The sequence below is a fragment of the Heterocephalus glaber genome, unplaced genomic scaffold, assembly GCF_053883595.1.
Source record: "Heterocephalus glaber isolate CG9 unplaced genomic scaffold, H.glaber_assembly_v1.0 deba00001481, whole genome shotgun sequence".
Lineage (NCBI taxonomy): Eukaryota > Metazoa > Chordata > Mammalia > Rodentia > Bathyergidae > Heterocephalus > Heterocephalus glaber.
The window spans coordinates 45020546-45033529 of record NW_028258317.1 but is presented as its reverse complement, the minus strand read 5'-3'; the positions used below and the strand labels follow the sequence as shown (position 1 = coordinate 45033529).

At 37.1% G+C, this 12984-nt stretch overlaps 1 protein-coding gene and 1 pseudogene across 6 annotated transcripts in view; both read left to right on the top strand.

Moving 5' to 3' along the window:
* The window catches only part of Uhrf2 (ubiquitin like with PHD and ring finger domains 2), an 89331-nt gene extending 79405 nt beyond the window's left edge, over positions 1-9926 (top strand). For all 6 annotated transcript variants that reach the window (XM_087183469.1, XM_004838262.3, XM_021252808.2 and 3 more), the window contains 4 exons: positions 1380-1476; positions 1780-1937; positions 7810-7908; positions 8913-9926. In XM_087183469.1, the coding sequence (XP_087039595.1) occupies positions 1380-1476; positions 1780-1937; positions 7810-7908; positions 8913-9059 (501 nt within the window). In that variant the 3' untranslated portion in view covers positions 9060-9926. The remainder of the gene's footprint in view (positions 1-1379; positions 1477-1779; positions 1938-7809; positions 7909-8912) is intronic.
* Positions 1952-7791, top strand: LOC110347718 (acyl-CoA-binding domain-containing protein 5 pseudogene; annotated as a pseudogene).
* Positions 9927-12984: the final 3058 nt, after the last annotated feature.

The window sequence follows — 12984 nt, the reverse complement described above, 5'->3', positions numbered from 1 at the left end:
CGGCTGCATTCCCCTTTCACTGCCTTGATACCTTGAACTTTGTCCTTGCTACTGACAGAGCATGGTTTGAGTTCTTTCCTCATAATTCTCCATGTTGTGCTTCCTGTAAAAACTGTCAGCTTTGTCATTTCCCCTGGCTCTGCCCACATTGCATGTGTAGGGGCTGAACTATGGGCAAGTGTCTGACCACCCAGGCAGGTGAGTGTGTATCTTTTAGTGGAAGTGTGCTTCTTTGTGTTTTTTAAAATTCATATAATTTATTGTTTAAATAAGATCCATCAACTACTAAAATAATTACCAAAATAATATTTTATAAGTAAATATAAAAACTTTCTCAAATCCATTTTCAAAAGATTTTTCAGATCCTTGTGTTCAGAGCATTAGATGGGTTTATTAGAAACTGTGAGCCCATCTACTATGATAAATTAATAATACCTTGAGGCCAAACACATAGAGCTTTAAAGATAAACATTCAAGAGCTACCTCCTTCCCCATCTCTCCAAAAATAGTCTTTAAAACATAGGCTAGCTGGGTGTTGACACATGCCTGTAATCTCAAGTACTCAGGGTGCTAAGACAGGACTGTCAAAAATTGACAGCCAGCCTGTGTAACATAGCAAGACCCCATCTCAAAAAGAAAAAAAAATGGGCTGGGGATGTAGCTCTAGCTCAGTGGCACTGCACCTGCCTGGCAAGTGCAAAGTCTTGAGTTCCATCCTGGTACTGGAAAAAAACAAAAACACTAACACAGGGTTAATAGTTAGAATGTAGCCCATAAAACTAAACCCTTAAGTGGTAGAAAATATAGTAGTTTAGTCACTTAGATCTTCTAAAATCTCCTCCTGGGCCGGGGATTTGGCTCAGTGGCACCCTGGCTGCCTCCCAAGCATAAGGTCCTGAGTTCCATCCCTAGGGTGGGGTGGGGTGGGAATCTTCTCCTTTTCTCTTAACCTCCAGTTTTAGGAGATGAGAAATTTAGCCCTGAATTTTTTGTTTTAGATTGATTTATCTATTTTATTACCATATATTGTGCTTCATGGTTGATCTTCACATTAGTATCTAGATTCTCCATTTATTAAACTTTTCAGGCTGACTGGTAACAACTCTTGAAGATTTCTTTCTTTTAGGTCTCAAACTAAGATCATTATATTATAAAAATGGAATATTTTAGAAGTCAAAGCTACATGGCTTAACTGAATTTGGGATTTCAATAGTCTGTCTTTTGTATCCCTTTTCTTTGAAAGTGTATATCCTTTATGTATATTCTTTCCATTTGGGGAAAATAGACTGCCCTCCCCCTTTAAAATTTCTCACCAGGATCCAGAACCTCCCTTCTCTATGAAGCTGAAATTTTTGTTGTCCTTTTTCCCCTCCCATCAGTATCCAGCAGGTTACCCTTCAGATAAGGAAGGGAAGAAGACTAAAGGACAGTCAAAGAAGCAGGCCACTGAAGCTATAAAAAGGCCAACTTCAGATGGTAGGTAATGATCCAGAGGTGGATATCCTGATAACATTTTAATAAAGAAGAATCTTAGAATACATTGAAAGATTCATAAGAAATTATAAGCAAAGGGTTTTGTTGTTTTGGAAGGGGGTGATGGGTCTTTTTGTGTATTTTAATAATATCAGATCCATAACAGCAACAAGTATAGTATCCTAAACTCCAGGGCAAGTTAGGAGCTGCTTTATATGGACATATTCCTGCTAAGACCTTTGGTACCAGTTAAGTCTTGTGTTGTGGTTCTAAGGTGAACTACTAACATTTTAAAACTAAATCTAGGTGAATGTCCAAGTGCCTCCAAAGTGATCAAAGCATCAGACTCAGCAGAAGCAGTCGAGGCTTTCCAGCTTACCCCTCAGCAACAGAATCTAATCAGAGAAGACTGTCAGAACCAGAAATTATGGGATGAAGTGCTTGCATCTGTTGTGGAAGGACCAGTATGTAAATGTTTTCCTAAATAATAATGTTCTAATATTAACGAACGATGGAAAATAATTTTCTATGAAGTATAATTTTCACAAGTCTGTCAATTTGATTCTTCTATTCAGTGCCACCATCTTTCAGAAATTATTGGAGTCAATAAACTTAATGATTTTGTATTTATTTTTCATTCCTTAGATATTTTTTCCAGATGTGGTAATACATGTGCAATTCTAACTTTTCAAGGGGCTGAGCAAAAGGTTAGAAAATTTAAGGCCAGTTGGGCAGCTTAGTGAGACCCTGTCTCAGAAAGACATGTAGGGGATGTGGCTCAGTGATAGAGTGCCCTTGGGTTTGATCTTAGTACCACAAAAGAAAAAGGAAAAACAAAACAGACAGTTATTAACCAATGATGACTTTAAATAAATGAATGTGTATACATTCATAACTAAACTCTTTTCTAAGACTTTACTATAATAAGCAGCTACCCCTAACTACATGCTATCCCCTGACTGCTTTGACTACCATACTCTGTATGAAACAGTCATTTCCCCAGGGTTTTACATACATACTATCTCTGATAAGAACTCTCTCCTCTCTGCCTTGAAGAGGCCCGTTCTTTCATATCCTTTAAGACTACACCAATATTACACTCCCCAGAGGCCTTCATCAGCTCTCACTGGTTTAAGTCTTTTACTTTCATTTTGGTACCTGTGATCAAACCCGGGACCTTGCATTTGCAAGGCAGGCGTTGGAACCACTGCGTTAAATGCCCAGCCCTAGGTCTTTTACTTTTAACTGGTGTTCTTTTCTCACTTAGTACTATATGAAATTTGTTTTTTTCTGTTCTCCTATAGGAATATAAGGTCTGTGAAATTAGAGACTTTTTTTTTTGGTACTGGGGATCAAACTCAGGACTTTTCTCTTGTGAGGCAGGCTCAGTGCCACTGAACTAAATCCCTGGCCTGAGACTTTTCATTTTTATTCCCACTGTGTAGACAAATACCTAGCACACCATAGAAACGATACTGATATTACATACATCTATACAAAAATAGACCCCATGGAGCTACAAAGTAATTTGTTAACAAGAGGGTACCTGCTATGAAGTTTGAGCTTTTTAATTATGTACATGTTGATGTGTTACTTTTACTGTCACAGGCGATTGAACCTAGGGCCTTCACACTGAGTTACATCCCCAGATGTTTTTTAAATTTTGAGACAAGATCTCACTAAGTTGCTAAATTGCCCAGGCTGGACTTGAACTGTGGGATCTTTGAGCCTTAGAATCCCAGAGTGCTTGGACTACAGATGTGTGCTGGGATTATGGATACCTAGCATGTTATATTCTTTTAATGTGTTATATTAATAATTGCCTTGAATTTCTAATCCATGTTAATGTAACTGTATCAGAGCATGTTTTGAAATATACCATTTTTAAAATTTGAAACTCTTACAGATTTGTTTTTCTATTAAGAAAAAGAAAATAAGATACATTCTCTCACTATCAAAAATAACTAAAGGGCTTATAACTTTTAAAAAACTTTTTCTAGTTTAAAAGACATGAACAAAATTGGACTCATAATGGCTTTTAAAGATAACAGTATAGGAGGTGTATTTGAAAGTGGTTTCTTTAGGTAGATGTACTTTATATAATTTCAAACCACTTTAGGTAAACATTAGCACCAAGGAAATACGGAATTCTGGGAGGTTGAGGCAAAATAATCACAGAAAACCGTAGGAAATAAATATGTTGAGGTGGTTAGCCTCTGGGGAGGCCCGGGCGCCCCTTAGGCGGCCCTCGCCTCCAAGTGCCCACCAGCTTCTCAGGTCCGGCTGCAGGCCCTTCCCCAGTCCTGGCCCGAAGCCCGCACGCACGGCTCCTGCATGCCCGCCCGGGCGGGCCGCGTCCCTGTGGGGCGGTCTCCGGCGGCATGGGCAGTACAGCTTTGGGGCTCAGGCCTGCCCGCTGTGCGCTAGAGATGCTCTTTCTGGCATTTCACGCAGGCCTCTGGCAAAGCTGGTGCTGCTGCTGCAGCCTGATTCCCACTGACCCCAGCGCTGGCAGCTGGAGATGGTGGACGCGAAATCCGTGCCCGAAACCAGGTTCGAGGTGGCCGTGAAGGTGATCCAGAGCCTGCTGGAGAATGGTTCATTCCAGCCAACACATGAAATGTTGCTCAAGTTCTGTAACTTCTATAAACAGTCAACTAAAGGACCCTGTAAACTTTCAAGGCCAGGATTCTGGGATCCTATTGGAAGATATAAATGGGATGCTTGGAGTTCATTTGGGTGATAGGACTAAAGAAGAAGCCATGATTACATATGTGGAAGAAATGAAGACTATTGAAATTATGCCAATGACTGAGAAAGTTGAAGAATTGCCACATGTCATAGGTCCATTTTATGAAATTGTAGAAGACAAAAAGAGTGGCAGGAGTTCTGATTTAACCTCAGATCATGGTAATGTTCTTACTTCTGCTCCAAATGCCAAAACTATTCATGGAAAAGCTGAAAGCAGTGATAGTGGAGCTGAGTCAGAGGAAGAAGAGGTTCAGGAGGAAGTAAAGGGAGCAGAACAATGTGATAATGTTAAGAAAACGATGAAGAAATCAGGAGAGCGTAAGAATTTGGAAGTCATTGTCACTAATGGTTATGATAAAGACAGCTTTATTCAGGATGTACAAGATAACATTCAAGCCACTTCTTCCCTGAATGATGGAAGTGCTGAAGAAGGAAAACCTGTAGAGCAAAACTTGGAGCAAACTGGAAAAACTGCTGTCTGCATTCAGCAAGATCTAAATGATGATCATATTGAAGATGTTTCAGGGATTCAGCATTTGAAAAGTGATTCAGACAGTGAAGTTTACTGTGATTCCATGGAGCAATTTGGACAAGAGTCTTTAGATAATTTTACGTCAATCATTGGACCATTTCAATATTACGTGGATGGTGATCCCAACACACCCCTGGAAAATTCTGGTTTTCCTGAAGATGTTCAAGGACCACCTGGAACTAGCAACATTGGGACTATGCAGGTGGTAGCAGTAAAAGATGAAGTAAAACATGGAGGAGAAGATGGCAGAAGTAACAGTGGAGGACCACACCATGAGAAGCAAGGGGGAGAGAGCGAGGAACTCTGATGTCAAGAGGGAGAGGGCACAGGGTGCCGCAGCAGGGGCCAACAAGTGAGGTAACAGCGAGTGCTGGGGCTGGGACAGGGCCTCTCAAGGCAGCCTCAACAAGCAGATTGCATTGATGCTTATGCAGTTGCAGGAGGACATGCAGAACATGCTGTGGAGGCTGCACCACCTGGAGACACTGGCCGCTTCGTAGGCAAAATTATCAACATTGCAGTCTCGTAATCAGTCCTCACAGAGACCATCTTGGTGGCCCTTTGAGATGTCTCCTGTTGCATTAACTTATGCTATTGTATGCCCTTTTATTGCCCAGTGGTTGGTACATTTATATTATCAAAGAAGGAGAAGAAAACTGAACTAAAGAAAGTGATGTTTTACTCAAGAAGATTGCTGGGCCTGAATGACCTGGGAATGAAATGGGCTGAGGATCAAACTTGGGTCTATGCGCTTTCAAGGCCGGTGGCGTAACCACTGAGCTAAATCCCCGGTCCCGTGAGAAAATCTTAATTACATTTCTTTTCTCCTGTCCAGTACTTTGGTTTGTGTACATATACACACATGTTTTTTGCACTACACAAATGATAACATTTTAAGGACTAATATTGCTGATACTTCAATAATCAATCTCTACTAGATATTAAGTAGCATACATAGATTTACCTTACCCTTGAACTTCAAGGACATTAAATTTCTGTTTGGTAACATGTTTACCTGATTATCTCCCGTAGCGAATTATAAGTTGCTTTTCCAAGGTACAATTGTGATAATGAGATCAGATTTATAAGCAGATGTCTTTTGTAAATAAAATATGAGAAAGAATGTAAACCAAGAGTGAACTTCAAATGAGCTTGTAGCAGTTTTATGCCAGTCACTGAATTGCAATTCAAGCAGTAGAAAACCACTGGAAGAGTCTTCTCTGCATTCACATTGTGGGCTGCATATCATTTTTCTCAGTCATTCACAGATCAGTTCAGGCCTCATTATTAAAAATTACAGCCCTTTGTATTGGCCTTTGTTTTTAAAATGAACCACAGAGTAGACATAACCTGCTGATGTGATGTAGGTTTAAAAGTGTATTCTGAGGCTGCAGGTGACTAATTAGATTTTAATTCAATAATATAGATGTTTTCCTTTGTAATCATTTTGCTTTAACTGAGGATATCTAGTGTCTGCTTCATAGGTGCTTTGAAATATAAATGAAAACTTACACTGTTTTTACGAAGATTTAAAAAAAAGGAAACATGAAAATCAGTTTTCTGCAACTGGTGAACTATTCAGACTGGACTCTTCTTAGTGCCTCACTTTCCTCCAGGGTGTAATATTTGGCTGTACCTACTTACAGGGGTATTAGAAGGATTTAGAAGCTAATGGGCCATATGCTTCCATATGAATAACACATGCCCAACTATATCCCACCTCTCACCTCGACCAAAAGGAAGACTGTTATTTAGACCCTTGAATACTACACTTAAAGAGTCATTCTTCCTGTGTACTTCCCAAAGCTCCTTGTTCACTTAGGTATACATTGTGCTTTAAAGATTTCTTTGATTCACAAGCTTTGTAGCAAATAATTTTTAAGCATTCTGGGTATTATGACATTGGGTTTAGCTTCATATGTTTAGTCTCTTAAATAGGAGGGCCAGAACTAATCCATGTCTATTATACAGGGTACTTTGATTGAAGGAAAAAAAAAGTGTAAGAGTACAGTTTGCTTTTCCTAAACTCTTTTTCTTTTCTTTCATGAAACTTGTTTTATTTTTTATTCTCATCTTGATTAAAATGCATTTGTCTGAAAGGATCTACTAATATTTTTTTTAAAAAACCTGTCCTCTACCTATTTACGAAAAAAAATGAAGCAAGTAACTAAATTATATGTAGAAATAAAGTTTAGACCTGTGGACAGGGATTGTTTTCAAAAATTAGGTATCAGTTGGGTATCAGAATGGTGGCTCTTCTATTAGTATATAAATAAAATGCTAATTAAGGATGTAAAGAGTTGTCATTAATTATAAGCAGTGAGGTTAGCTAACTTCTACAGCTAACCATTTTTATCTTATTCCAGAGTCTTATTTTATAGCACTTTGTACCCAATTCTTGTAAATAAAATTAAAGATGTAATTATAGGGTATAGTGTTCTGCTTTGTTTAACAAGAACCTCGTTTTGAATTGGCATCTATGATATTTTTTAATGATCAAATTCTTTTGTTTCTTTATTGAAAACTAAGTTAATAAAAGGTTACTGAGAAAAATATGATTCCTTGTATTAGATACTACAGAGTAACTTTGCCTAGTTTTTTTTTTTAAGCTTCAAAAAACATTTAGGTTTTATACCAATAAAATGTTTAATGTAATGAATAACATTTCATATACTGGAATAGCATGCAGTAGAGCTTATGGAAAGATAAGTATGTAATCACCTTAAGCTATCCATGTTTTGTTGTTGTGTTTATTTGGTGCTGGAAATTGAACCCAGGGCCTTCTACGTGTTAAATCCCTCTAACCACTGAGCTACAAACCCAGTCCCTGATTTTTGTGTGTGTGAAAAAGTTCCTGGAATGTGAAATTTAGAGGGACTTTGATGGGTTTTGTTCACTCTGTCATGTTTGCTTGGCTTAAGTAGTTAAAATTTTCTTTTTCTTGATATAAAACACATTAAATGTAAGTTAATTTTTTTGACCCTTTAGAATTTCATTGAATATATATTATGAACTGCTAACATTGTTTTCCTTCCTCTTGGGTGCTATTTTAGAATTTTCTGAAAAAATTGGAACAGTCTTTCATGTGTGTCTGCTGTCAGGAGCTAGTTTATCAACCTGTGACAACAGAGTGCTTCCACAATGTCTGTAAAGTAAGTAGAATTCTCTTCCACTTTCCCTTGACAGGCTTTAAGGCACACTAAACTCTGTACCTGTTTTTAGCATATGAAAAAACATTTTTTCATGAAGGAGAATAGTTATGGAACCCTGCCAGTTAAGAAACATTTAATTACATCTTGGTGGTAAATGCATGTTTTAATATGATTTCAATAGTAAGTCTAATATATATCGCTTCAAGTGTTTCACCATGTTTGGAATTATCAAGGAAGGGATGAAATAGGAAAGAAGAAATAAGGTTATCATTGCTGTTTTCTATGTAAGTTTTTAAGTTTTATGTATTAGTTTCATGCAATTGGTAAAAAACCTAAACCAGATTCTTCCTGGCAAGATGTTCACATGATTTGAATATTATGTTATCTGTGCGGCACAAAAGGAAAACTTGAGTTTTAGTCAAGCCACGGTTGGAAACTTGCTCTACCAAGTGATGGCTTTATGCCTTGACCTCACCTCAGAACTTGTCTTCTTTTTAAAATAGGAACAGTTCTTTTATATATGTTTTTGTGCCTGAGCACCAGTTCATTCTCTGTGTTTAGTACAGCTAAATATATTTTTAGAAAACACATTATCTGTTAAGTGATTTGATAAGTAAATGACATATCTAAGAAATAGAATCCTGATTTTTTTTTCCTCCTTTCTGGCTCCATCAGTAAATAGCTAGGATTAAAGTCTAGCCTAAATGATCAGGCTTGTGGGAACCATACATACTCAAAAACCTTCATTTTACCAGTTGAAGAATTGAAGCACAAAACAGATCATTTACCTGAAGTCTCACAGTATTTTTCAGGGATGGAACTATAGACTTTGACCATAGACTGTACAGTACACATTCAGGCCTATAAAGGTGCACATATCTCTTATTATAAACAGTTTATAATTCCTGTTCAAAAGTGTAAGTTACTGATTTCTTTTCCACATGCTTGACACTGATGAAATTGGATGTTTTGTGTGTGGCCTCTTTCCTTTGTTTTTACCTTAGGATTGCTTGCAGCGCTCCTTCAAGGCCCAAGTTTTTTCCTGCCCTGCTTGCCGGCATGATCTTGGCCAGAATTATGTCATGATTCCCAATGAGATTCTACAGACTCTACTTGACCTTTTCTTCCCCGGCTACAGCAAAGGACGATGATCTGTCTGCTTGTGTGTTGTTCCTGGTGGCTTATTGGACAATAAAGAATCTAAAATGGGTGGGGAGGGTGGAAGCAACAGTGGACCATATCTCTCACATTCTGAAGCAGCTACTCCTCTTTCCCACATAGCCATCATCTTGTGTGTAGTAAGAGGCCCATTTTTCAACTGTCTTAACTATTAAAAGGTAGTTCTGTCAGTAACAACTAGTTTAAGAAGTAAAAAGTCAAAGCCTCAGCTCTAGTTGATATTCAAGTTATGATTTATTTTGCAACTACCTCAGGACAGAGAAGATTTATGGGTATTTTAAAAATCATTGAATAATTAGTTAAATGAGATTTTAGCTACACACTGCCTCCCAAATATTAGTTGTGCCTGGTTCTTGTAATTTCATTTTATGAAAAAGGAGATGATACTTGAGATTCTTGGAATGAACGCAGCTTCTGTAGTATGCATAATACTTTTTAAAATGTCTCTTCTTCCATTACAGTATGTTTTGCAAAGAAAGGTTCGTCTTTTAGCCCATTTTGTGAGCTCCATTGTGCTTTTCTTCTGGTGTTTTATGCAAGTTGACTACTAATGACTAATGAAAACAATATGAATGCATTCTTACTGCATTAGTGTAATGTGTGGTTTTGCAGTTAAAAGAGGTATTCACATGCTTTAGTTGTAAATGTTTATGAAAAGCCACTTCTGTATTAGGCAAACTGCTTTTTAGTGAGTTTCACCAGTGATTTTATATCTGCAGAGTATTGAGGGATGTTCAGACTTTTGAGAGGATTGAAATTGCTTCATATTGTGATCCTAAATTTTATATTCACTATATTCCTTAAAGTATACCTTAATAAATATTTTATGATCAGAAAAACTCTCATTTTGCTTTACTTTTTAAAAACTTTATGGTTTATAGTATAGATTTTTAACAGTCATTTCCAGATGTTGTCATTGTATGTGTTTATTAAAATGTATTTTTGGTCAACTCTTTTTGGCAATGAGAACTAGAATGAAATTTTTGTTAACCTGTTGCATATTAATTATACAGAATGAGTTTCATTGTATGGTCTTAGGACAAATTCCATCCTGTTTTTTTTTAAAGTTTCATTCTACAGAATGCAGAAATTTTGAAAGAACAGTGAATGTTCTTTTATCTGTAACTCTTCATGTTCCCTTTTTGCGTGAGTGCTGCTGCTTATTTCAGACGAGAACATTTTAAGACATTTCTCTGTTATACTCATATTTTTTATCAGAAAATTTTAATGTGGTCAAGCCTTTGTAACCCTAGATTCAAAGCTAACTGACCATCTGTCTATCTCGCCAGTGTTTACTGAATACTTTGTTGTAGTCGTGTGTACATTTTAGCTCGGTCTACACCACAAGCCTAAAGGTCTTCTGTATTGTATAGGTTGTCACCCTTGCATATGTGGCAAACTAAACCCATTGCTTTCCCTACATGTGGTTAAATTCGAAATCAGGTTCTGTGAAAAACACTAGGCTAGATTGTGAAAGTGATTTCAACATTGATGAGTAGCCATTAATTCAATGATCTTTTATTGTCTATAACAGTGATGGCAAATAGTCTGCTGCAACATATAGTTGAACACATAGGTTCATCACCACTCGTCTATAAAGAAGCCTTAAAAGAAGTCATTTTTATTGTGAAGAATTATTTAATTAGAATCTTTTTAGATTGAAAGGAATCATAAAATGTATTGTCCAGGACTTTATTCCCTGTAGCATTGGCTTGAAGCAATGCTGTAGCATTGAATGAAGGATGGGAAATAATTTCCTAGTTTAAGCTCTTTGAAATTATTTAGTTCTACTACTTTTGTTTGTAAAATAAGTGATTCTCAGAGTTATGCTGTGTATTATCTTAATTACTCTGTAACAGAATGAACCAGGAAAGAAGGGTAAATACAGCTGTCAAGAATGGCCTGAAACTAAGAAATTTTTTATTGTTCACGAACTTCTAAGTTTTTTTAAAGTGAGGTATTTTTACATATTTCAGTAGGTATGTAGGAAGTAGGGACGTTCAGAAAACATTACCACAGCACTGTTGTCACATGAGTTTTATATCATGAAATCTCTAATAAATGCTCTGGGTTTCTCTTAAATATTATAAGTGGATGTTTTTATCTGAATCAGGATCCAAATAAAGACTTCAGATTGTGAATAATTGTATTTAAGTCTTTTTTTTTTTTTGAGATAGGGTCTCATTATGTAGTTCAGGCTGGCTTTGAACTTGTAGCAATCTTCCTGCCTCAGCCTCAGAAGTGCTGAAATTATAAGTGTGCTTCTTAACTAGTTTTTAAGTGTGTATATGTTCCCTCAATCTTTTACCTTCTGGGTTCCCCCATCTCCACATATACAGTTCTTTACTGTTTGTAACTTGTATGTTAAAACTGAGTTTATAGTGAAATATTTCTGACACATTTTGTTGAGGTAACCTCATGACTCAGCCTAACATGTTTATTTTCTGTGGATTGGTAGTAGAATTAAAAGCATGATCAGATACAGTTGACTTTTTTCTTTTTTTTTTTTGTATTAAATTCTTTTATTGGTACATTGTAGGTATACAACACAATTACATTTCTCATTGGGAATTGTACCTTTATATAATGCATCTTGGTTCTTATTTTTTCCCCATTCCTAGCCCTCCCTTCACACCCTCCACCCTTCCCTATTTACAAAGACTTTATTTCCATTTTTTCCATTTCTCATCATGTTTTCCTTTCCCTTCTTTCCTTTCCCCTGTGCCTCCCAATACCCCTACCCCTTTGGACCTTTTCTTCCTATTTTACATTATGGATTATTCATTCTAATCATTGGTACATTTTAGTATACAATATAATGACATTCATCATTGGAAATTTGCACCTTTACATAGTCTCTCTTGGTTCTTGTTTTTCACCCTTGCCCAGCCCTCCCTATTTACAAAGATTTTGCTCCTATTTTTCCATTTTCTCATATTAATCCCATTCCCTTCTATCCTTTCCCTTAGCCCTCCCACTTCCTTCCCCTTTGCCCCTTTTCTTCCTATTTCACATTACCTATTATACATTTAGTCCTTATTTACACTTGCAGTTTCTCACATCAGAGAAACTATTCAGTATTTACACATGTGTGTCCTATTTATTTCACTTAAGAGTATTGCCTCAATGTACATCCACTTAGCTATAAATGTCTCTAATTTCTCATTTTTGATGGCTGAGTAGTACTCCATTTTATTAAAAACCCACATTTTCTTTATCCAGTCTCCAGGTGATGGGCATTTGGGCTGTTTCCAAGTTTTAGCTATTACAAGCTGTGCTGCTATGAACATGGGCACACATATATCACTGTGGTATGATTCTTTGAATTAAAGATCCCCAGCAGTGGAATAGCGGGGTCAAATGGGATTTCCAGTCCTAGTTCTTTGAGGTATCTCCATACTGATTTCCACAGTGCTTGAACCAGTCTACACTCCCACCAGCAGTGGAGCAGGGTTCCTCTTTCCCCACAGCCCCGCCAGCATTTGTTATTGGTTGATTTCCTGATAGCAGCCATTCTTTCTGGAGTGAAGTGGAATCTCAGCGTTGTTTTCATTTGCATCTCTCGAATGACCAGTGACGTTGAACATTTTTTTCATGTATTTATTTGCTATTTCTACTTCTTTGTCTGAGAAATGTCTGTTCATTTCAGATGCCCATTTTTGAATTGGGTCTTTAAATTTGGGAGGTCTGATCTTTTTAAGTTCTTTCTAGATTCGAGATAGTAGACTTTTGTCTGAGGAAGAGCAGGTGAAGACTTTTTCCCACATTGTGGATTGTCTCTTCACACTGCTGGTGGTTTCTCTTGCTATGCAGAAGCTTTTTAATAAGAAGAGATCCCATTTGTTGATTGTTTGTGCTAGTTCACGGGCAACTGAGGTTTTGTTCATAAAATCTTTT